The sequence below is a fragment of the Canis lupus genome, chromosome 11 (assembly GCF_048164855.1).
Source record: "Canis lupus baileyi chromosome 11, mCanLup2.hap1, whole genome shotgun sequence".
NCBI classification, from domain to species: domain Eukaryota; kingdom Metazoa; phylum Chordata; class Mammalia; order Carnivora; family Canidae; genus Canis; species Canis lupus.
In genome coordinates, this window is record NC_132848.1 from 65,873,107 (window position 1) to 65,897,222 (window position 24,116).

General features: G+C 35.8%; 1 protein-coding gene across 16 annotated transcripts in view; it reads right to left on the bottom strand.

The window, feature by feature from the left end:
- WDPCP (WD repeat containing planar cell polarity effector) overlaps positions 1-24,116 on the bottom strand; it is a 429,099-nt gene that overhangs the window by 131,520 nt on the left and 273,463 nt on the right. For 15 of the 16 annotated variants that reach the window (XM_072768570.1, XM_072768566.1, XM_072768568.1 and 12 more), the window contains one exon: positions 14,651-14,753. In XM_072768570.1, coding sequence (XP_072624671.1) covers positions 14,651-14,753 — 103 coding nt within the window. Of the gene's footprint in view, positions 1-13,909; positions 13,959-14,650; positions 14,754-24,116 lie in introns of those variants that run through there. The other variant, XM_072768577.1, reaches the window with a different exon arrangement.

Sequence of the window (24,116 nt, forward strand, 5' to 3'; positions counted from 1 at the left end):
AGATTGACAACATGCTACAAAACAGTCATCAAAAAAATCAAAGAAGAAATTTTAAAAAATGAAAACACATCAGTTCAAAATCTTTGGGATTCAGCAAAAGCTGTTCTAAAGAGGGAACTTAATAGTGATACAGGCCTACCACAAGAAACAAAAATTTCAGAAAACCTAACTTTATATGTAAAAGAGCTAGAAAAAGAACAAAATCTAAAGCTAGTAGAAAGAAGGAAATAATAAAGATGAGAGCAGAAGTAAATGAAATAGTCTGTAAAACAATAGAAAACATCAATTAAGCCAGGAACAGATTTGTTGAAAGGATCAACAAAATTGATAAACCCTTAGCCAGATTCATCAAGTAAAAGAGGACTCAAAATCAGAAATGGAGAAAATGTAACTGACGCCACAGAAATATAAAGGATTGTAAGAGGATATTATGAAAAATTACATGCCAACAAATTGTGGACAAACTAGAAGAAATGGGTAAATTTGTAGAAATACATAATCTTCCCCAATCCACTTAGGAACAAACAAAATTTGAACAGACTGATTATTAGTGATGGAATTAAATCAATAATGACAAAACTCCCAACAAACCAAAGTCCAGAACCAGACAGCTTCACAGAGAATTCTACCAATTATTTAAGAAGAATTAATGCCTATTCTTAAACTTTTCCAAAACATAGAAGAGGAAGGAAAACTTCCAAATTTATCCTACAGGACAAGCATTACCATGATACCAAAACTAAACAAAAATACTACAAAGAAAAAGAAAAAGAACATTTCAAACCAATACTCTGTTGTATATAGACGTAAAAATCTATAACAAATATAACAAGATGAATTTAAAAACTTTAAGAGAATCATTTGCCATGATCAAGTGGCATTTATCCCAGGGATGCAAGAGTGGTTCAATATTCATAAACCAACCAATGTGATAAACTTCATTAATAGGATAAAAAAACATACGATAATCTTATCTCAAAAGATGGGAAAAAGTGTTTGACACAATGCAACATCCACTCATGATAAAAGCTTTTAACAAAGTGTGTACAGAAGGACTATACCGCCACATAATAAAGCCCGTATGTGAAAAAGCCGCAGCTATCTCAAACTCAACAGTGAAATTACTTCTAGGATCAGAAACAAGACAAGCGTATCCATTCCCACTTCTTTTATTCAACATAGTACTGGAATTCATAGCCGCAGCAATCAGACAAGAAAAGGAAGCAAAAGGCATGCAAATTGGTAAGGAAGAAGTAAAATTCTATTTATAGCTGACATTATATAGAAAACCATAAAAACTCCACCAAAAATTTATTAGAAAAAATGAATTTAGGAAAGTGCCTGGTTATGAAATCAATATACAAAAATATGTTGCATTTCTATACACCAACAAAGAGCTATCAGAAAAATTAAGAAGACAATCCCATTTACAATTTCAGCAAAAAATAAAATATGGACAAATAAACTTAACTAAGGAGGTTAAAAGACTTGTACTCTGAAAATTTTAAAACGTTGATGAAAGAAATTGACAGTGACATAAATAAATGGAAAAATACCATGCTCATGGATTGGAAGAATCAATATTGTTAAAATGTCCATAATATCCAAAGCAATCTACAGATTCAGTCAAATTCTAATCAAATGACCAATATTTCTCTTAGAACTAGAACAAATAATCCTAAAATCTGTATAGAACCACAAAAGACCTCAAAGTAGCCAAAGTAATCTTCAGAAAGGAGAATAAAGCTGGAGGTATCACAATCCCAGATTTCAAATTATTCTAAGGCTATAGTAATCAAAACAGTATGGTACTTATACAAAACCAGACACGTAGATCCATGGCAATAGAGAGCCCAGAAATAAATGCTCACTCCTGTGGTTAACTAATCTTTGACAATGGAGGCAAGAATATATAATGAGGAAAACACCATCTCTTCAATAAATGGTGCTAGGAAGATAGACCAGTTTATCACACCATAAACAAAAAATTAGCTCAAAATGGCTGAAAGACCTAAATATGAGACTTGAAACCATAAAACTTCCCAAGGAAAATATAGTCATGTCTTTGACATCAGCCTTAGCAATATTTTTCTGGAATTTTTTCTCCCCAAGCAAGGGAAACAAAAGCAAAAATAAACAATGGGGATTATATCAAATTAAAAAGCTTTTGCATAGTGTAGGAAACCAACAACAGAACATAAAGAGAACCTAGTGAATGGGAGAAGTTGTTTGGAAATGATGTCTGATAAGGGGTTAACATCCAAAATATATAAAGAGGTCAGCCCTGGTGGCCCAGTGGTTTAGCGCCGTCTTCAGCCTGGGGTGTGATCCTACAGACCTGGGATCGAGTCCCACGTCAGGCTCCCTGCATGGAGCCTGCTTCTCCCTCTGCCTGTGTCTCTGCCTCTCTCTCTCTCTCTCTCTCTCTCCCTGTGTCTGTCATGAATAAATAAATAAAATCTTTAAAAAAAAAAAACAAAACATATAAAGAATTTATATGACTCACCCATTCCCCAAAACCCCAAATAGTCTGATTAAAAAATGGGTAGAGAACCTGAATAGACATTTTTCCAAAGAAGACATATAGCCAAGAGACACATAAAAAGATGCCCACCATCACTAATAATCAGAGGAATGGAAATCAGAATCACAATGAGATATCATTTCAAAGCAATCAGAATGGCTAGTATCAAAAAGACAAAAGCATTAGTGAGGATGTGGATAAAAGAGAATAGTCATGTACAGTTGGTAAGATGTAAATTGGTGTCGCCACTATGAGAAACAGTAAGGAGGTTCATCAAAAAATTAAAAATGGAAATATCATAGAACCCAATAATTACATACCTGAATATTTTTCTGAAGAAAGTGAAAACACTAATTCAAAAAGACGTAGATGTCATTTTTGCAGAATATTTACAATAGCTAAGATATGGAAGCAATGCAAGTGGTCATCAGTAGATGAATGGATAAATACAATGTGATTTGTGTGTGTGTGTTTGTATACATGTTTGTATCACACACCACACACAAAGGAATATTACTGAACCATAATAAAAAAGGGAAATCTTGCCATTTGAGACAACATAAATGGACCTAGAGGGCATCATGCTAAGTGAAGTAAGTCAGACAGAGAAAGACAAATACCACATAACTTCATTTATATGTGGAATTAAAAAACAAAACAACTGAACAAACAAAAGAAACTGACTCATAAATACAAGAAATTGGTAGCTGCCACAGGGAGGTGGGTAGGGATAACCAAAATAAGTGAGGGCAGCCTGGTGGCACAGCAGTTTAGTGCCGCCTGCAGCCCAGGGTGTGATCCTGGAGACGCGGGATCGAGTCCCACTGCGGGCTCCCTGCATGGAGCCTGCTTCCCCCAAAGGCAGGCGCTAAACCGCTGAGCCACCCAGGGATCCCCTCTCATGAATAAATAAAATCTTAAAAAAAAATAAGTGAAAGAGATTAAGAACCATAAGCTTCCATTTGTAAAATAAGTAAATCACAAGCATGAAAAATATACAGGAAGTACAGTGAATAATACTGTAATGAGTTTGCATGGTGACACAGTAACTACCATAATCATGCTTATTTAATAATGTATATAATTGTTGAATAAATATGTTGTACACCTTCAACTAATATTATGTATCAATTGTATTTCAACAAATAAGTAAAGACTTTAAGCCAGAATTCCTTAAAACAGTGAGATACCGGGTCCAAGATGGCGATGGAGGGAGACCCTGAACTCCCCCTCCTTTGCAGACACACCAAATCTATACCTGTTTACACAGCAGTTCCTCCTAAAGAACCGTGCACTGGTAGAACGGTTTCCTCACAACAAAAGAGTAACCACACAGACAATGTCAAGATAGAGACATAATGATGAAAGGACCACCCTTTCCTGATGCTGCAAACAGCAGTAAGGAGGGATAGTACTGAGGACCATAAGCAGGTTTGTCAGTCGCGTGGGATGGAACAAAAGCTGTAGTTTAAAAGAGTAACTAGAATACAAGTGAATAAGACCTAGAACCCTCCCAAATAGTGGGAGCTGCTGGAATTCTTTCCAGGTTAAAGGGGGCAGGTGAGTGCCAGCTTACGTTCTCTTCAACCTTGATGGCACAGAGTGGACCAGGGTCTGGACATTACAGCCAGTCTGCAGTCTCAGTGAGTTTTAGATCCCTTGCTCCCTGCAGTCCCAGACACCCTGAGGCATAGAAAAAAAGCTGTTTTTTAAAAAAGTGACTAAAATATAAAGGAACTAGCCCTAAAACCCTACCAAATAGTGGAGGAGCTGCTGGAACTCTGGGTCAGAGAGGCTGGTGAGCGCCAAGGTTTACATAAACCCTCCACCTTGATAGTGTGGATAGGATTGGGTCCATGTATCCTAGATGGCCTACCACTTCTGTGAGCCCTGTGCCCCTAGCTCACACCATCCCTCGCCATTCCAAGGTGGCCCCGGTGCAGTACATGCTGCAGCTCTACGATGTCACCAGGGTGGCATAGGCACGGTGCACCCTAGAACACCCTGGCTCAGAGTTCTTCAGGATCTCCTGGCTCATACTTGCTTTGGAACCAATTACCCTGCCAAAGGCCCCCCAGCACAGAGCAACCTAGGACACCATAGCTTGCATCTGCTTCAGCAATTCTGCAGGGACACCCTCTGTGTGGGAAATCTTGGGACTGTCCCAGCCTATGCCCACTTAAGATATGGCCATTCCACTAGGGCAGCCCCAGCAGGGAATGTCCTATGACTCCTCGCTCATGCCAGCCACACTGCCGCCCAGTGGCAGGGTAAAATCATACACAAGACCACTCCTTCACATTTCAGAGAAGCAGCTGTCCTGCATAATTCATAGGAACAGTCACAGGAAGTAGGCCTAAAATCAGGAATCAGAGAAATACTCCCCAAGTGAAAGAACAAAACCAAAATAAAAGAAACAGATAAGCAATATACCTGATAAATAATTGAAAGTAATGATCATAAAGATATAAAAATTATATATCAACCAATTGGACAACCTAGAAGAAATGGATACATTCCTAGAAAACTACAGTCTTCCAAAACTGGATCAAGAAGAAATAGAAAATCTGAACAGACCAATTAGTAGTAACAGGACTGAATCTCTAATCAAAAAACTCTTATGGGATTGAGCCTCACATTGGGTTCTGTGTTCTGTGTTCTGTGTTTACCGTATGAAGAAAAAGGTGGAAGAACTGAGACCTTCAACAAAGAGATAGAAAATATGAGAAAGAGCCAATCAGAATGGAATACAGTAACGGAAATGAAAAATATACTGGAAGGAATCAATAGTTTCATGGATACAGAAGAATGGATCAGTGATCTGGAAGACATGGTAATAAAAGGCATCCAATCTGAACAGCTAAAGAAAAAAATAATTTAAAAAAATGAAGACAGGTTAATGGATCCCTTGGAAGGGAGCAAGAGAACAGAAGACAGTTGTATACAAGGGACTCCACAAGGGTGACAGCTGATTTTTCAGCAAAAACTTTGTAAGTCAAAGCATGTGATGTTTTATATTCAAAGTCCTAAAAGGAAAAACTTGCAGCCACGGATATCCTACCCAGCAAGGTAATCACTCAAAATAAAGGAGAGAGAAAATGTTTCTCAAACAAGTTTAAAAAGGTCATGACCGCTAAACCAGCCTTACAGGAAATGTTAAATGGACTTCTTTATGTGGCAAAGGCTATAATTAGGAGAAAAATAAGAATTTAAAAAATATAATACCTAACATATATATGTAAAACATGGAAAGGGTAGTAAAAGTGCTCTTACAATGTGTTTGAACTTAAATTGCTATCAACTTAATACAGACTTCTATATACATAAGGTGTTATATATGAACCTTTTGGTAACCACAAGCCCATACTTATAATAAAGATTCAAGAAACTAAGAATACCAAGCATTCCTTTATTAAAGAGAGTGTTAAAGAGAGTTATCAATTGCAAAAAGAGAAAAATTACAAAACCCAGAAAATAATGAACAGAATGTCTGTAAGTACATACCTATCAATAATTACTCTAAATGTAAAGGGTCTAAATGCTCAAATCAAAAAACACAGGCTTACGGAATGGATTTAAAAAAAAAAAACAAGACTCATATACTGCTTAAAAGGGAACCACTTGAGACTGAAAGACACACAAAGACTTTAGGTAAAGAGATGGAAAAGATGTACCATGTAAATGGAAGCAAGAAAAAAAAAGCCAGAGTGGCAATACTTATATCAGACAAAATAGTCTTAAAGACTGCAGCATGAGACAAAGAAAGACAGTTCATAATGATAAAAGGATCAGTTTAACCAGAGGGTACCTATCTATCTACCCAATACTGAAATACTTTAATACATAAAGGAAACATTAGCAGACACAATGGAAGTTAATGATGGCAATGCAATAATACAAAGGAATTAATACCCCACTTACATCAAAGGATAGAACATCCAGACAGAATATCAATATGAAAACAGTGGGAATGCAGACTGGTGCAGCTACTCTGGAAAACAATATGGAGATTACTCAAAGTTAAAAATAGAACTTGGTCAGCGGTTTAGTGCCACCTTCAGCCCAGGGTCTGATGCTGGAGGCTGGGATTGAGTCCCCACATCAGGCTCCCTGCATATGCATACAGCCTGCTTCTCCCTCTGCCTGTGCCTCTGCCTCTCTCTCTCTCTCTGTCTCTCTCTCACTCTGTCTCTCTCTCTCTCTGTGTGTCTCTCATGAACAAATAAATAAAATCTTAAAAAAAAAATAGAACTACCCTACTGTCCAGCAATTGCACGACTAGGGTTTACCCAATGGATACAAAAATACTAATTCAAAGGGACACATGTACCCCAATTTTTATAGCAGCATTATCAACAATAGCCAAATTATGGAAAGAGCCCAAATATCCATCAACTGATGAATGGATATAGAGGTAGTAAGGTATGGGATATTACTCAGCCATCAAAAAGAATGAAGTCTTGCCATTTGCACAATGTGGATGGAGGTAAAGTGTATTATGGTATGTAAAATAAGTCAAAGACAAATACCGTAAGATTTCATTCATATGTGGAATTTAAGAAACAAAACAAATGAAATGGGAAAAAGAGAGGCAAAACAAGAAAAACTCTTAACTATGGAAAACAAAATGATGGTTACTGTAGGGGATGTGTGTGTGTGTGTGTGTGTGTGTGTGTGTGTGGATTAAACAGGTGATGGATATTAAGGAAAACACTTGTGATGAGTACTGGGTATTGTAAGTGATGAAACATTACATTCTACACCTGAAACTAATATTGCACTGTGTGTTAACTAGCTGAAAATTAAAAAACAAAAAAAAACTTGTAAAAAGAAAGAAAGAAAGAAAGAAAGAAAGAAAGAAAGAAAGAAAGAAAGAAAGAAAGAAAAGTGTCTTTAAAAAACAAAGGAGACCAGATGGACTTACCAGATATGTATAGAACATTCCACCCAAAAGCAACAGAATACACATTCTTTTCAGGTGCACATGGTACATTTTCTGGGATAGATCAGAAGGCAGGCCACAAAATAAGTCTTAATCAGTAGAAGAAGATTGGTATCCTATGCATCTTTTCTGAACACACCACTATGAAACTAGAAATCAGTCACAAAATCCACAAATATGTGGATGCTAAACAACATGCTACAAAACAAACAGTTGGTCCACAAAAAAAAATCAAATAGGAAATCAAACACTGGAAATAAAATGAAAACACAATGGTTCAAAATCATTGAGATGCAGTGAAAACAGTTCTAAGAGCGAAGTTTATATCAATATTGAGATACATCAAGAAACAAAAGTCTCAAACAATATAACCTAACAATTATAAGGATCTAGAAAAAGAAGAACAAGCAAAGCCAAAGATGAGTATAAGGAAGGAAAAAGGAAGGAAAAAACAGGTATCAGAATAGAAGTATAGATAGGAGAAACAAAAAAAAAAAAAAAAAAAAAAAAGAAGAGTGAAACCAAGAGCTGTGTTTTTTTAAAGATATACAAAATTGATAAACTTTTAGCCAGATACATCAGAAGAAAAAGAGAGGATCCAAGTAAATAAATTCAGAAATGAAAGAGGAGAAGTAACAAAATACTATAGAAATACAAAGGATTAAAAGAGACTACTACAAAAAATTATATATCAATCAATTGGACAACCTAGAAGAAATGGATACATTCCTAGAAAACTACAGTCTTCCAAAACTGGATCAAGAAGAAATAGAAAATCTGAACAGACCAATTAGTAGTAACAGGACTGAATCTCTAATCAAAAGCTCTTATGGGATTGAGCCTCACATTGGGTTCTATGTTCATTGTGGAGTCTGTCTCTCTCCCTCTATTCCTACCCCCCATTTGTGCTCTCTCAGTCTCTCTCTGAAATACAAAAATAAATAGAAATCTTTAAAAAACAGTACCCATTTTCCTTAAAGTATTCCAAACAACAGAAGAGAAAGGAAAACTTCCACATATATTCTACAAGACTGGCATACCTCAATACCAAAGCCAAAGACACTAAAAAAAAAAAAAAAAAAAAGAGAAAACTATAGGCCAGTAACCCTCATGAACAAAGATACATAAACCCTTCACAAAATATCAGCAAACAACATTCAATGACATTAAAAGGATCATTCATTACAAGTAAGTGGGCTTTATTCCGGGAAGGCAAAGATGGTTCAATATTTGCAAACCATCCAATGTGCCAAACCACATTAATAAAATGAAGGATAAAAATCACAAGATCATTTCAATAGATGTTAAAAAAAAAAAGAGCATTTGACAAAATTCAACATCTATCTCTGACAAAAGCTCTCAATAAAGTAGCTTTACAGGGAATATGACACCACATAATATAAGCCATATATGAGAAATCCACAGCTAATATCATATTTAATGGTAAAATGCTGAGAGCTTTTCCTCTAAGAGCTCAAGTAAGACCAGGATGTCCATTCTCACCACTTTCACTGAACTGTGGAAGTCACAACCACAGCACTCAGACACGATAAAGAAATCAGAGGCATTCATGTTAATAAGGAATAAGTTAAAATGTCACCATTTGCAGATGATATGATACGATACATAGAAAACTCTAAAAACTCCCTCAAAAGCCTACTAGGGGGATCCCTGGGTGGCGCAGCGGTTTGGTGCCTGCCTTTGGCCCAGGGCATGATCCTGGAGACCCTGGATCGAATCCCACATCGGGCTCCCTGCATGGAGCCTGCTTCTCCCTCTGCCTATGTCTCTGCCTCTCTCTCTCTCTGTGACTATCATGAATAAATAAATAAAATCTTTAAAAAAAAAAAAAAAAAAGCCTACTAGGAATGATAAATAAATTCAGTAAAGTTTCAGTACACAAAATTAATACACAGAAATGAGTTGAGTTTCTATACACTAATAATGAAGTGGCAGAGAAATTAAAAAAAAAAAAACCATTCCATTCACAATATCACTTAAAAAAATACCTAAGAAGAAACTTAATCAAGGAGGTAAAAGACTTGTACTCTGAAAACTATAAAACGCTGATGAAAGGAATTGTAGACACAGAAAAATGGAGATATTCTATGATTATGGATTGGAAAAACCAGTATTGTTAAAATGTCCATAATACCCAAAGTAATCTGCAGTTTCATTGCAATCCCTTATTTATACCAATAGCTTTTCCCCCCACAGAACTAGAATAATCAAAAATTGGTATGGAACAACAAAAGATCCTGAATAGGCAAAGCAATTGTGAGATATATTACAAGCCCAGATTTCAAGATACACAATAAAGCTGTAGTAATCAAAAACAGTATGGTACTGACACAGAAACAGACACATAGATCCATGACATAGATCAGACAATCCAGAAATAAACCCACACTTACAAGGTGAATTAATCTTCAGAATTTACAATGGAGAAAAGACAGTCTCTTCAACAAATGGTGCTAGGAAAACTGGACAGCTATATGCAACACAAACTGGACTACTTTCTTATACTATACAAAAAAAAAAAAGCTCAAATTGGATTAAAGACTTAAATGTTAAACCTAAAACCATAAAACCTTAGAAGAAAACGTAATAATTTATTTGACAGCAGACTTAGCAGTATCTTCTAGGCCTGTCTCCTCAGGCAAGGAAACAAAAGCAAAAATAAACCATTGAGACCACACCAAAATTAAAAGCGATTGCTTTTTCCTTTAAGAAAAGTGAAACAAAAAAAAAAAAAAAAAAGAAAAGTGAAACAAGTCATCCACAAAACAAAAAGCAACCTTCTGAATGGGATTAGATATTTGCAATGATCCATCTGATAAGCAGTTAATATTCAAAATATGTTAAGAATGTGTACAAAAAAAAATGTGTACAACCCACCACCAAAAAACTCACCAATCTAGTTAAAAAAATGGAAAGAGTACCTACCTGAAGACATTTTCCCCAAAAAGACAAACATATGGTCAATAGGTACATGAAACAGAGCTCAACATTTGCAGAATTATGCAAAATCAAAACCACAATGAGATACCACTTTATACCTGTCAGAAAGGCTCTATTCAAAATGACAAGATATAAGTGTTGTCGAGGATGTGGAGCTAAAGGTACTTTTATCTATTGTAAATTGGTAGAGCCACTGTGGAAAGCCATGTGGATGTTTCTCAGAAAATTAAAAAAAATAGAAAAAAAAACCATATAATCCAGTAATTCCACTACTGGGTATTTACCCAAAGAAAATGAAAACACTAATCTGAAAATATATATGTACCCCTATATATGGCAGCATTATTTATAATAGCCAAGATAGGGAAATAACCCAAGAGTCTATCAATAGATTAATGGATAAAGAAAATGTAACACACACACACACACACACACACACTCCACCATAAAAAAGAGTAAGATCTTGCTATTTGAGGCAGCATGGATGGACCTAAGGATATTATGCTAAGTGAAATGAGTCAGACATAGATAAATACACAGAATCTAAAAAAACAAACAAAAGCAGAAACAGACCTGTAATTATAGAGAAAAACTGAGGGCTGCCAGAGGGGACATGGGTGGGGGATGGGTAAATTAATGAAGGGGAAGTAGAAGATACAGGCTTCCAGTTACAGAATGAAGTCATGAGGTGAAAGGTACAGTATAGGGAATCTAGTCAGTGGTACTGGAATAGCAGATGGTGACAGAGGATAGCTACACTTGTGAACATGAAATAGGATATAAACTCGTGGTATAACTATGCTGTACAGTTGAAACTAATGTAATATTGTGTGTCAACTATACTTCAATTAAAAAAAAAACACTGAGATATTTGTGCAAGTACAAAGAGACCAATTAAATAAAAAGCCTAGGAACATATATTTATATATGTATGTGTGTGTGTGTCACATATGCCAAATATTAATGTTTAGCCACCACAATGGCTAAAATGCAGGACAGACGATATCATGCACCAGTGAGCATGGAGCAAGCTGTACTGTTATGGACTGCTGGTGAGAAGACAAATTGTTACAGCTCCTTAGGAAAACTGGAAATAGCTATTGTCAGGGAGCAGATTTTTCCACCTAAGCTATGCATCTTTGGGATGTGGAGAAAGGGGAACCCTCTTGCACTGGTGGGTTGGTGGGAATGCAAACTGGTGTAGCCACTCTAGAAAACAGGACGGAAATTTCTCAAAAAATTGAACACAGAACTACCAGCAATCACACTACTAGACATTTACCTGAAGAATAAAAAAAATACTTCTTCAAAGGGATACATGCACCCCGATACTTATAATGGCATTATCAACAGCCAAATTATGGAAGGAACCCAAATGTTCATCAACTGATGAATGGGTAAAGAAGTGGTGTGTATGTATGTATGTATGTATACATGTGTACATATATACATGCATACAATGGAATATTACTCAGCCTTAAAAAAAGAATGAAATCTAATATTAAATCACTGTATGTTAGCTGGAATTTAAATAAAAACTTTTTTAAAAAGAATATATAAATTTGATTCAAAAATGTCTCTTTGGCATATTGATTATTCTGAGCTGGTAAGTTTAAAGAAACTGTAGATATTAGAAGATCTCTGAAACCTAAGTTTCCATGTATAAGGGAAACCTCCATTTATAAGGGTGTCTCCCTTGGTATCAGGAAGAAGGGGATTACCCTTAAATGTCTAGAAACTGTTACCAGTGGAAAAGGCATGAATTTAAATCTGCATGACAACTTCAGTCTTGTTTACTATGCTTTTTATGGTACCCTCCATAACTAATCCTCTACCTGCAAATCTTCTTTTGTCTTTAGATGGAGATGGTATTTAAGCTGGTGGCTTCAGCTGTTTTGGTGAGATATTCAGTTTTCCTGGGTTAAACCTTGTTTCATTTTCCATTAATCAGTCTTTTTTTTTTTCTTGGATCTTTTAAAAAATTTGAATACAATTAGCCAACATATCGTTAGTTTCTCTATTAATCAGTCTTATATAAATTTTTTAGTTCAGGTGGAAAAACCTTAAAGGACAGAGGAAAATTTTTTCTTTTCCCACACTACTGAAGTTGAACATATGAATATATCCTTTGTCCCAGCAAATCCACTTTAAGCACATACCCAGCAGATCCACGTTTTACATCATAAAGTTGAGTGAAAGGAGCCAAATACCAAAGAATAATATATATTCCACTTATTTAAAATTTGAAAGAATGGTAAAACTAATTTATAGTGTTATAAGTAAAGATAGTTGGGCGAGGATGTAGTACCTTAAGGTAGATATGAGAGGGATTGTGTGGTCCTGGTAATGTATGTTACTTGGTCTGGGTAATGGTTATGAGAATGTATTTACTTTGTGAAAATCTGTTGAGTCACATTTATGATTTATGTGCTCTTCTGTATGTATGTTATACCAGAATAAAAAATTTAAAAAAATTTCAAATTGTTCAGATTATTATCATTTAACTTTTCCTTTGGCAACTCTTGCTTTTAGTTATATTGATGGCTTGCATCAAAGAACACTCTTGAAAGCCAAAAACTTAATTATTTTCTGCTTTCAGAAAAGTATGAGAAAGCAGATTTGGACTAAATTGAAGGAATTTGAGAGAAAATTAGCTTTCCCCAGAATAATGTGGGCTGTATGGAAGAACCAGACATGGCATCTGGGTGGCTCAGTCTGTTAAGCGTCTGCCTTCAGCTCAGGTCATGATTTCAGGGTCCTACGATCAAGTTCTTCATTGGGCTCCCTGCTTAGCAGGGAGTCTGCTTCTCCATCTACCCTTGTCCCCTGCTTGTGATCTCTCACTTTCTCATGCTCTTTCTCTCAAAGAAATAAAATCTTTAATTTTTTTTTAATAACTAGACAGAAACTACAATGAACAAATTAGAGATTCTTTCCTAATTCCTTTTCTAATTTTGAGTGGGAGTTACCCCAGTTTCCAAAATAAAAGTGGAGTAGAACATTCATCTGAATGTTCACCTCTTGATAGGTACTATTGTTACTGAATGGTATCTTTGTCAAGGGAGAGTAATCAAGGTCAAAGGGTAAAGCCTGAAAGAAAGGCTGAAAAGTGGGGAGGATCGGGGTTTCAATGAAGAAAGATATTTGCTAGAAATGAAGTAGGGCTCAAAAAGGGTCCTTGGCTAGGAAGTATCAGCTGGCTACAGTAATCTAATCAAACCACTCACAGCACATGGAAAGCATTCTGGTGAAAAGTGGAGTTTTTCTTCATTTTCGGGAAATTTTGTGATAATTTTTCACAATCCTTTTTACCCTTAGTAACTTTAAATAGCGTTAAGATGCAAAACCCCCATCATTAGAAGCTGACAATTGCTCCTTTTGGTGCAAACAGCATTATAAAAACAAAGAGGATCAATCATTGGGGAGACTTGTTATAATAATTTGAAGTAAACTTACAAGGTATAAATCTTCTTTGTTTATTAGGAGTTCCACAGAGAAATGAATTCTTTTACAATTCTGAAGATCCTTTGCCTAATCCAGGAATAGTAAAAGCCAGAAAGAATGGGAATTGGGATGTCCAGAGATCAGTAATACCAGATTTAGTCACATCAGACAAACTTAAGTTTAGGAAATGGAAGCTCATGTTGATATTACAGTAGTTTAAAAACTACATTTTTAAATATAAAATTTTGAATGAACCTGTAGATTAAATTTAGGTTTCTGATTGGTCTTCTTTGGAAGACTATGCTGTAAAATGACTAGTAGCTTCTAAATGAGAACAAATTACCCATAAAACCTAAAATCCCATGTGAAATACTTTTTTTTTCCATGTGAAATACTTTGATATATGACAGAATTCTTTTGAGATATGACATGTTTATGTGTATAAGTAATTATAAAAGTTCCTGTGTTGGCTAATATTAATAAGAGCACTTATGATAATAAACTCTTCCTCAAAAATCTTATGAAAAGAACGGTGTCCTTTTAACTTTTTCCTAAATGGTGATTAATCAGTGGTTATTAATTTTTATATCACCAAAATTCCCACTTATATATGCATATTGTATTATTTACCAACCGTAATTCTTTTTTAAAAGTCACTCTCTTTACAAAGAAAGTAATTCAAATTAACCAGCCATGTCCTACAAACATAAATATAAATGATACTGAGTAAGTATTGATTGAAACAAAAAGTAGTTAAAGAAAACAGCATTAATTCTTACCAACTCCAGAGGTTATTGATTCCGCATCAATATCACAAGCTCTTTTTCTTGCCACTTCAGCTAGTGCCAATTCACCCTTATCTAGTGCAAAGTAATGGATGTCCTTTGGAAATAAAACAAAATAAAAGATTAATCCAAATGAATCTTGGTCATAGTTACAAAGATTTTGAACAAAAGAGCTTACTGTTCAGATTACAAATCAGACATGACTGAGGAGTATTTTTTTTGTTTTAATTCTCTTAGTTTTCTTTACCAATATAAGAAAATTTTCTTGAATAGTAGATTATGACTATACGCAATAGCATTATTTAAATAAGTTATTTTAATTCCTAAGGGAAAAATGCAAGTTTTTAAACTAAATGTCTGACATAGTTTTGTCAGGGAAAAAAAACTCTATTGCTATGTTCTTTGGTGAGATTTTAATATCTGAGAGGACTTCAAAATTCAATTGTATATTATATTATGATAAACATTTTATAAGAAATACTACTGCACAAATTTGACATTTGTGTGTCTGACATATGCTACTTTGTTAACATTATTAATATTACTATGATCTTGAACTCATACAGTCAAAAGATAATCAGTGCTAACTACATGTCAGGCACTGTTCAGGAATGTAGAGATCAGTTGTGATTCCATGTCTCAAGAAGCTGTGAGCCCAGATGAGGAGACAGACCATTGTGAACAATGGTTAATTATATAATGTATGATAGGTTTTATAACAGATACTTGCACAAATATTTGCTGTGCAGGTAAAGAGAAGGAACTGATCCTTGATCTGAATCTTGAAGGACAAATAAAAGTTATGCTAGGAGGGAAAATAGAGAAAAAGTAACATAATTGGTATCTGGTGCATATATGTATAGATTTAAAAAACACAGCTCTGTTAGGTAATGGCATATCTTTAAATACAGAGGAGTCTTGGATGTGTGGGAGAAAGCAATATAAAATAATACTAAAGTAGGTATAGCCACTAAAAAGGATTTTGAACTATTTTTGGTGTGAAAAAGATTGCTGGAATATTGTTAATAAAAATGGAAAAAGAAGGGGCACTTGGGTTGCTCAGGTATTTAAGTGTCTGACTCTTAATTTCAGCACAAGTCATCTCAGGATCATGAGATCGAGCCCCACATTAAGGTCCCTGCTCAGTGGGGAGTCTGCTTGAGATTCTCTTTCCTTATCCTTCTTTCTCTAGAATAAATACATCTTTTTAAAAAATGGAAAAAGAATACAGCCAGTTTACCATGAAGAAATATAAATGCCCTATACTCATGAAAGATAATTCACTTTGTTAATATTCAAATAAATGCAAATTGAAAAAGACATAATTTCAAATTGTTTGTTTTTAAAAATTCAGAATATTTATTGGTTGCAGAGACTTCCAGGGAAGATGGCAGAGTAGGAGGTTCATAAGCTTAACTCATCCCATGGATTCAACTAGGTAGCACCTACATCAGTGTAAATAACCCAGAAAATGACCCAAAGACTGACAGATCAAACTCTCTACAGGTAAATACAGAGAAGAAGCCACATCAAAGAGGGAAGGAAAGGTGGAGATGCTGTCAGGAGCCAAATGGACCCACAGAACTCTCCCCTGGAGGGATACTGCAGATGTGGAGAGGAGAGAGCAACAGACCCCATATCAGGCATACCAGGCATCCTAGGCACGGGAGACACATGGGGAAGACAAATCCTCATAACACTTGGCTTTGAAAACCAGAAGGGCCTAACTTCACAAGTTCTTAAAAATCAGTGGGATGTAACACCTGGAACTTTAAAAATCAGTGGCCTCAGTTCTGGAAGAGCTGGGAGGACAACAGGAAACAGACTTTCTGCCCTTAATCTTTTTTACTATAAACAGTCCCACTGAGTTATGACATATAAGCAGCAGTTTGAAAAATGCCTGGGGAATAAGGGGAATAAGATTTATTTACTAATCTCAGAGCATGTGCTGGAGGGGCAGGGATCTTTGGGAGGCTTCTCCAAGAACAAAATAGCTTCTGGGCAACATTTCACTCCCTTGCCCTCCAGCCTAAATACATGGATACCTGCAGGAACCAGCACAGCACCAACATGTTTCACTTAGCTTACTAACAGTGCACCCTGCCCTGTTGCGCTTCTGCCAATCTGCATCCCTAACCCCACCAGTCTTGGCAAGTTTTCCCAGGTGGCTGCAGGTTTTCTCCCTCAGCAGACTAGTGAAGACCATGCTGGCACCACATGCCTCACCCCTACATTCTACTGTAGACTTTCCCCCTCTAGTATGTCCGTGGCAGGAGCTCATCCAAAGCGGTGCCACAAGACTGGCAGTGTGCAAGGAGCTCTGACAAGGGTGAGCACCACTCCAAAGTGACTCCTACCCAAGGTAGAAGGTAAGATAACCCCCTACTCCAGCCCACCTGTGGCACCAGCAGTGGGCTGAAGGGAGACATCAACTCTAGCTATAGGCCCCACCCACCAGCAAAAGCTCAAGGGCCAACACAGGGGCCAACTTTGCAGTTTTGTGCTACTGCATCTCTGGTAAATGCCTGGTTTGACTCAACTTAGGCCCACCATGGCCCCAGAATGGCCCATTTTCAAAACAGTGACCAAATTCTGCACACAAAAGGCAAAGAGAGCCATTGTAGATGACAAAGCTAAAGGCAAATGCAGCTCAGCCATACAGAACTGCACAAGCAACCCATATAGGAGACATACCTGAAGCGCTGAGTTCTGTGAACTTGGAACATTGCACTGCAAGGCACTCTTCTTCATAGGCCACTACTTTTCTTTTTTCTTTTAAGATTTATTTATTTATTTGAAAGAGAGCACATAGGGTGCAGAGGGGCAGAAAGAGAGGGAGGAAGAGATTCCCAAACAGACTCCCTGCTGAGCACAAAGCCCCGCTCAATCTCACAACCCTGAGATCACAACCTGAGCTGAAACCAAGAGTAGATGCTTAACCAAATGAGCCACCCAGGCTCCCCTAAGGCCACTACTTTTAAGAGCAAGAGATATGGCAGACTTCCCTAAAATAAAAAAGGACACAGAGTTACACAAAATGAGGAGACAGAGGACTATGTCCCAAATGAAAGAACAAGACAAAATCACAGCTAGACAGCTAAATGAAATGGAGATAAGTAATATACCTGATAGAGAATTTTAAGTAATGGCCATAAAGATACTAGACTTGAGGAAAAAGTAGAGGAACTCAGTGATACCCTCAAGAAAGGGACAGAAAACATAAAAAAGAGCTAATCAGAGATGACAAAAAATACACTAGATGCAATAAATAGCAGACTAGAGGAAGTGGAAGAACAAATCAGGGACTTGCAGGAGAGAGTAATGGAAAACAATCAAGCTAACTGGACAGAGAAAAAAAAATAAAAATGAAAACAGATTAAGGGAACTCAGCAATACCATCAAGCATAACATTTACATTATAGGGACCCCAGAGGAGAAGAGAGAGAAAAGGGGTTGAAATTCTATTTCAAGAAATCATAGCTGGAAACTCCTCAAATCTGTGGAAGGAAACAGAAATGCAGATCCAGGAGGTAAAGAGATGCCCCAAAAATTAACCCAAAGAAGTCTACACCAAGACATAGTAATTAAAATGGCAAAAAGCCAGCAAAAGGGGAATTTTAAAAGCAGCAAGAGAAAAGAAAACAGTTACATACAAGGGAAATCCTATAAGACTATCAGCAGATTCTGCAGCAGAAATTTGTAGGCTAGAAAAGAGTGGCATGATATATTCAAAGGACTGAAAGAAAAAACCTGCAGCCAAGAATACTCTATCCAGCATAGAAATCACTTATAATAGAAAGAGAGAGAGCATTTCCCAAACAAAAGTTAAAGGAATTCATCACCACTAAACCAGCCCTATAAGCAATGTTAAAGGGGGCTCTGAGCAGAAAGGGAAGATCACAGGCAAGAGAAAGAAAAGAAGCAAAAAGGCACTAAAATTAAATATACCTGTAAAAATCACTCAGGCACTAAAATTAAATATACCTGTAAAAATCACACCTGTAAAAATTTGAACAGACCAATTACCTTTTATTCACAGAATAAAAGGATATAAAGTAGGCCACCATATACATAAAACAGGGCTGGGAAAGGAGTAAAAATTTAGTGCTAAAAGAATGGTTTCAAATTTAAGTGACCATCACCTAAACATAGACTGGTAATATACAGAAGATGTTATATATAAACCTAATGGTCACCACAAATAAAAAATTGGTAATATACAAAAAATAAAGAGAAAGGAATCCAAGTATATCACAAAGAAAGGCAGCAAATCATGAGAGAACAGAGCAAGAGAACAAAGGAACAGAGAACTACAAAGACAACCATAAAACAAGTAATACAATGGCAATAAGTACATACCTGTCAATAGTTACTTTGAATGTAAATGGACAGAATACTCCAATCAAAAGACAGGGTGAAAAAAAATAAACAAAAGACAGGGTGAAGGAATGGAAAAGAAAAATAAGGCCCATTTATATGCTGCCCAAAAGGGACCCATTTTAGACCTAAAGACACATGCAGACTGAAAGTACAATAAAGATGGAAAAAACACTTCTACAAAAGGATGTGAAAAGAAAGGCATGGTAGGAAAACGTATGCTGGAAAAAATAGGCTTTAAATCAAAGACTAATAAAGGAAAAAGGACACTATATAACGATAAAGGAAACAATCCAAAAAAGAAGGTATAATAATTGTAAATATTTACACATCTAACTGCAGCACCCAAATACATAAAGCAGCTAATAACAAACATAAAGGAAATAGTCAATAGTGATAAATAATGGTAGGGTACTTTAGCACCCAACTTACATCAATGGATAAATCATCCACACAGAAAATCAAAGAAACAGTGGCTTTAAATAATACACTGGATCAAATGGATCTAACCAGATGGATCTAGACCAGATCTACTCAGAACATTTCATCCTAGAATAGCAGAATACACACTTGTTTCAAATGCACATGGATTACCGTCCAGAATGGATCACAAGTGAGGCCCCGAAACAAGTTTCAACAAATTCAAAAAGATTAAAGTTATACTATGCATTTTTTCTGACCACAGTGTTAGCACACCAGAAATCAAACACAAGAAAAAATCTGTAGAGAACACAAATACATGGAGGTTAAATAACATGCTATCAAACAATGAATAGGTCAATCAGAATATCAAAGAGGAAATAAAAAGTTACATGGAGACAAATGAAAATGAAAACACAATGGTCTAAAGTCTTTGAGATGAAGCAAAAGCTATTCTAAGAGGGCAGTTTATAGCAATACAGGCCTCACTCAAGATGCAAGAAAATCTTAAATAAATAACCTAACCTTACATCTAATAGAACTAGAAAAAGAAGAACAAACAAAACTCCAAACCAGCCGAAGGAAGAAAATAATAGATTCGAGCAGAAATAAATGAAATAGAAACAAAAAAGAAGAAGAAAGAAGAAAGAAGAAGAAGAAAAGGATAACCAGGTCAATGAAATCAGGACCCGGTTCTTTGAAAAGATCAACAAAATTGATAACTTTTACCCAGACTCATTAAAAAAGAGAGGTGGGGGGGTCTCAAATAAATAAAACCATAAGTGAAAGAGGAGAAATAACAACCAATACCAAAGAAACAGAATTATAAGAAAACATTATGAAAAATTATATGCCAACAAATTGGGCAATCTAGAAGAAATAGGTAAGTTCCTAAAAACATATAATCTTCCCAAACTCACTCAGGAACAAACAGAAAATTTGAACAGACCAATTACCAGCAATGAAAATAGAATCCATAATCAAAAAACTCTGCAAACAAAAAAATCCAGGACCAGACAGCTTCACAGGTGAATTCTACCAAACATTTTAAGAAGAGTTGTATATATTCTCTCAAACTATTCCAAAAAGAGAAGTGGAAGGAAAGCTTCTAGATTCACTTATGAGACTCCCACTACCCTGTTACCAAAGTCCGATAAAGACACTACAAAAAAGGGAATTACAGGCCAATATCTCTGGTGAACACAGATGGAAAAATACTTAACAAAACGTCACCAAACCAAATCTAACTATACATTAAAAAAGTCATTCACCTTGGTCAAGTGGAATTCATTTTTGGGATGCAACATTGGTTCAATATTTGCAAATAAATCAACGTGATACGACACACCAAAAGAAAGGATAAAAACCACGTGATTATTAGATACAGAAAAGGCATTTGACAAAGTATAACATCCATTCATGATAAAAACCTCAACAAAGTAGGTTTAGGGTGAACATACCTCAACATAATAAGGCCATATATAAAAAACCCATAGTTAACATCATATTCAATGGTGAAAAACTGAGAGCTTTTCTGCTAAGATCAAGAATTAGACAAGGATGTCCAGTGTCTCTACTTTTGTTCAACATAGTACTGGAAGTCCTAACCACAGCAATCAGACAAGAAAAAGGAATAAAAGGCATCTAAATTGGTAAGGAAGAAGTAAAACTTGGACAATTTGCAGATGACATGATACTATATACAGAAAACCCTAAATACTCTACAAAATAAACTATGAGAAATAATAAATGAATCTGGCAAAGTCACAGGATACAAAACCAATATAAAGAAATATGATGCATTTCTCTTTACTAATAATGTAGTAGAAGGAGAAATTAAGAAAAATACTCCATTTGCAACTGCAGCCCAAAGCTGAATACCTAGGAATAGATTTAGCCAAAGAGGTAAATGACCTGTATTCTAAAACATTAATGAAAGAAACTGAAGATGACACAAACAAATGGGAAGGTATTTTATGCTCATGGAGTAGAAGAGTCAGTATTGTTAAAATGTCTATATTACCCCCCCCACACACACACACAAAGCCATCTACAGATTTATTGCAATACTTTTCAAAATACCAACAGCATCTTTCACAGAACTAGAATAAATAATCCTAAAATAAGTATGGAACCACAAAAGACTCTGAATAGCTAAAGCAATCTTGAAAAAGAAGAACAAAACTGGAGGTATCACAATTCCAGATTTCATCAAAACTGTCTGTAGGAATCAAAACAATATGGTACCGGTACAACAACATAGATCCATGGAACAGAATGGAGCACCCAGAAATAAACCCATGTTTATAGGATCAGTTAATCTTCAACAAAGGAGGCAAAGAATATGCAATTGGAAAAAGACAGTCTCTTTAACAAATAGTATTGGGAAAACTAGACAGCAACCTGAAACAGAAGGAAACTGGACCACTTTCTCATACTATATATAAAAATAAATTCAAAATGTATTAAAGACCTGAATGTGAGACTAGAAACCATAAAAATCCTAGAAGAGACAACAGGCAGTAATTTCTCTGGTAGCTGCAGCAACAGTTTTCTAGGTATGTCTCCTGAGGCAAGGAAAACAAAAGCAAATATAAACCATAGGGACTACATCAAAATGAAAAGCTTCTGCACAGCAAAGGAAACAATCAACAAAACTAAAAGACAACCTACTGAATGGGAGAAGATATTTGCAAATCATATATCTGATAATAGGTTAGTATTCAAATATATAAAGATCTTACACAACTCAACACCAAAACCTACAAATAATCCAATTTAAAACAGGGTAGACGACATGAACATGCAGTTTTCCAAAGGAGACATACAGATGGCCCACAAACACATGAAAAGATGCTCAACACCACTCATCATCAGGGAAATGAAAACCACAATCACCTCACATCTGTCAGAATGTCTAAACATGTGTTGGTGAAGATGTGGAGAAAAAGGAATCCTCTTACACTATTGGTGGGAATACAATCCAGTTCAGAAACTGTGGAAAAACAGTATGGAGGTTCCTCAAAAATTTAAGAATACAACTACCCTATAATCCAGCAATCCCAATACTGGGCATTTACCCAAAGAATGCAAAAACAAATTCAAAGGGATACACGCACCTCTATCTTTATTGCGGCATCATTTACAATAGCTAAGGTACAGAAGGAGCCCACGTATCCATCGACTGATGAATGGATACAGAAAATATATACACATACACAACAGAATAATATTCAGCCATAAAAAATAATGAAATCTTGCCATTTGCAATGACATGGATGGAGCATAAGGGTAAGTGAAATAAGTCAGAGAAAGAGAAATATCTTATGATTTCACTCATGTGGGAATTTAAGAAACAAAACAAATGAACAAAGAAATAAAGAGACAAACCAAGAAACAGACTCATAACTACAGAAAACAAACTGATGGTTACTAGAGTGGAGGTGTATCAGAGGGTTCATGAAATAGGTGAAGGGGATTAAGAGTACACTTGTCATGATGTGCACCTGTAATGAACAGAATTGTTGAATCACTATATTGTGCATCTGAAACTGATATAACACTGTACGTTAACTGTACTAGAATTAAATTATTGAAAGGAATATTTACTGGTTACACAGTTTGGGAGAACTAGATACCTACATTTACTGGAATATAAGACTTTATAGAACAGGGGTCCGTTAAGTATGACCCATGGGGCAAATATAGCTTACCTTTTGTATAGTCCTCAAGTTAAAAATAGTTTTTACATTTTTAAGTGGTTGGAATTGTGCTCACCATTCTTATTTAACTAAGTGGCTTTGTAATTAGATTATGCTACAGACTTAAAAATATTTCAACCTAAAACTGCCAGGCAAAATAGTACTTATATTGTGATAAAGTAATTTCAATGATAATTATCATTTTTTGACTTGCAAGTAATGTCAGGCTGTTATACATTTCGTGAACTGTGAAGAAATAAAATGAGATCTCCATTCTACATAAATTCTTGCAGCAATATATTTTCTGATTTCAGTCCACAGTAGTGTTTTTCAACCTTGATGCAAGTGCAACAGAAATTTCCATATTCCAATCTGTTTATGCAACTCAGATATTTTAATTGAAAGTGATTAATCTGTAATAAAATGACAGTGATTAATCTGTAATAAAATCCCTACTTTGGAAAATCTTAAAGAAATGATGTGACAGGGATCCCTGGGTGGCGCAGCGGTTTAGCGCCTGCCTTTGGCCCAGGGCGCGATCCTGGAGACCCGGGATCGAATCCCACGTCGGGCTCCCAGTGCGTGGAGCTTGCTTCTCCCTCTGCCTATGTCTCTGCCTCTCTCTCTCTCTCTCTCTCTCTCTGTGTGACTATCATAAAAAAAAAAAAAAGAAATGATGTGACAATGTATGTCCAAAGATTGGCAATGACCGCATTACTTGTAACAATGAAAAACTGGAAGCAATTTCACTGTACGTCCATTGAAATATTATTCAGTGAAGAAATCTGTAATAATATAAAAATATACCTTACTATATTCAATTAGTTAATTCTATTCAAGACTTTTACACCCATGTTCTTAAGAAAAGTCCATAACTTTACTTGGGCTCAACAGCTAATAAGGCCTGACTGCTATTAAGGTTATCCTAGCCTTATAAAATAAGGTAGGTGTGTTTTTTCTAT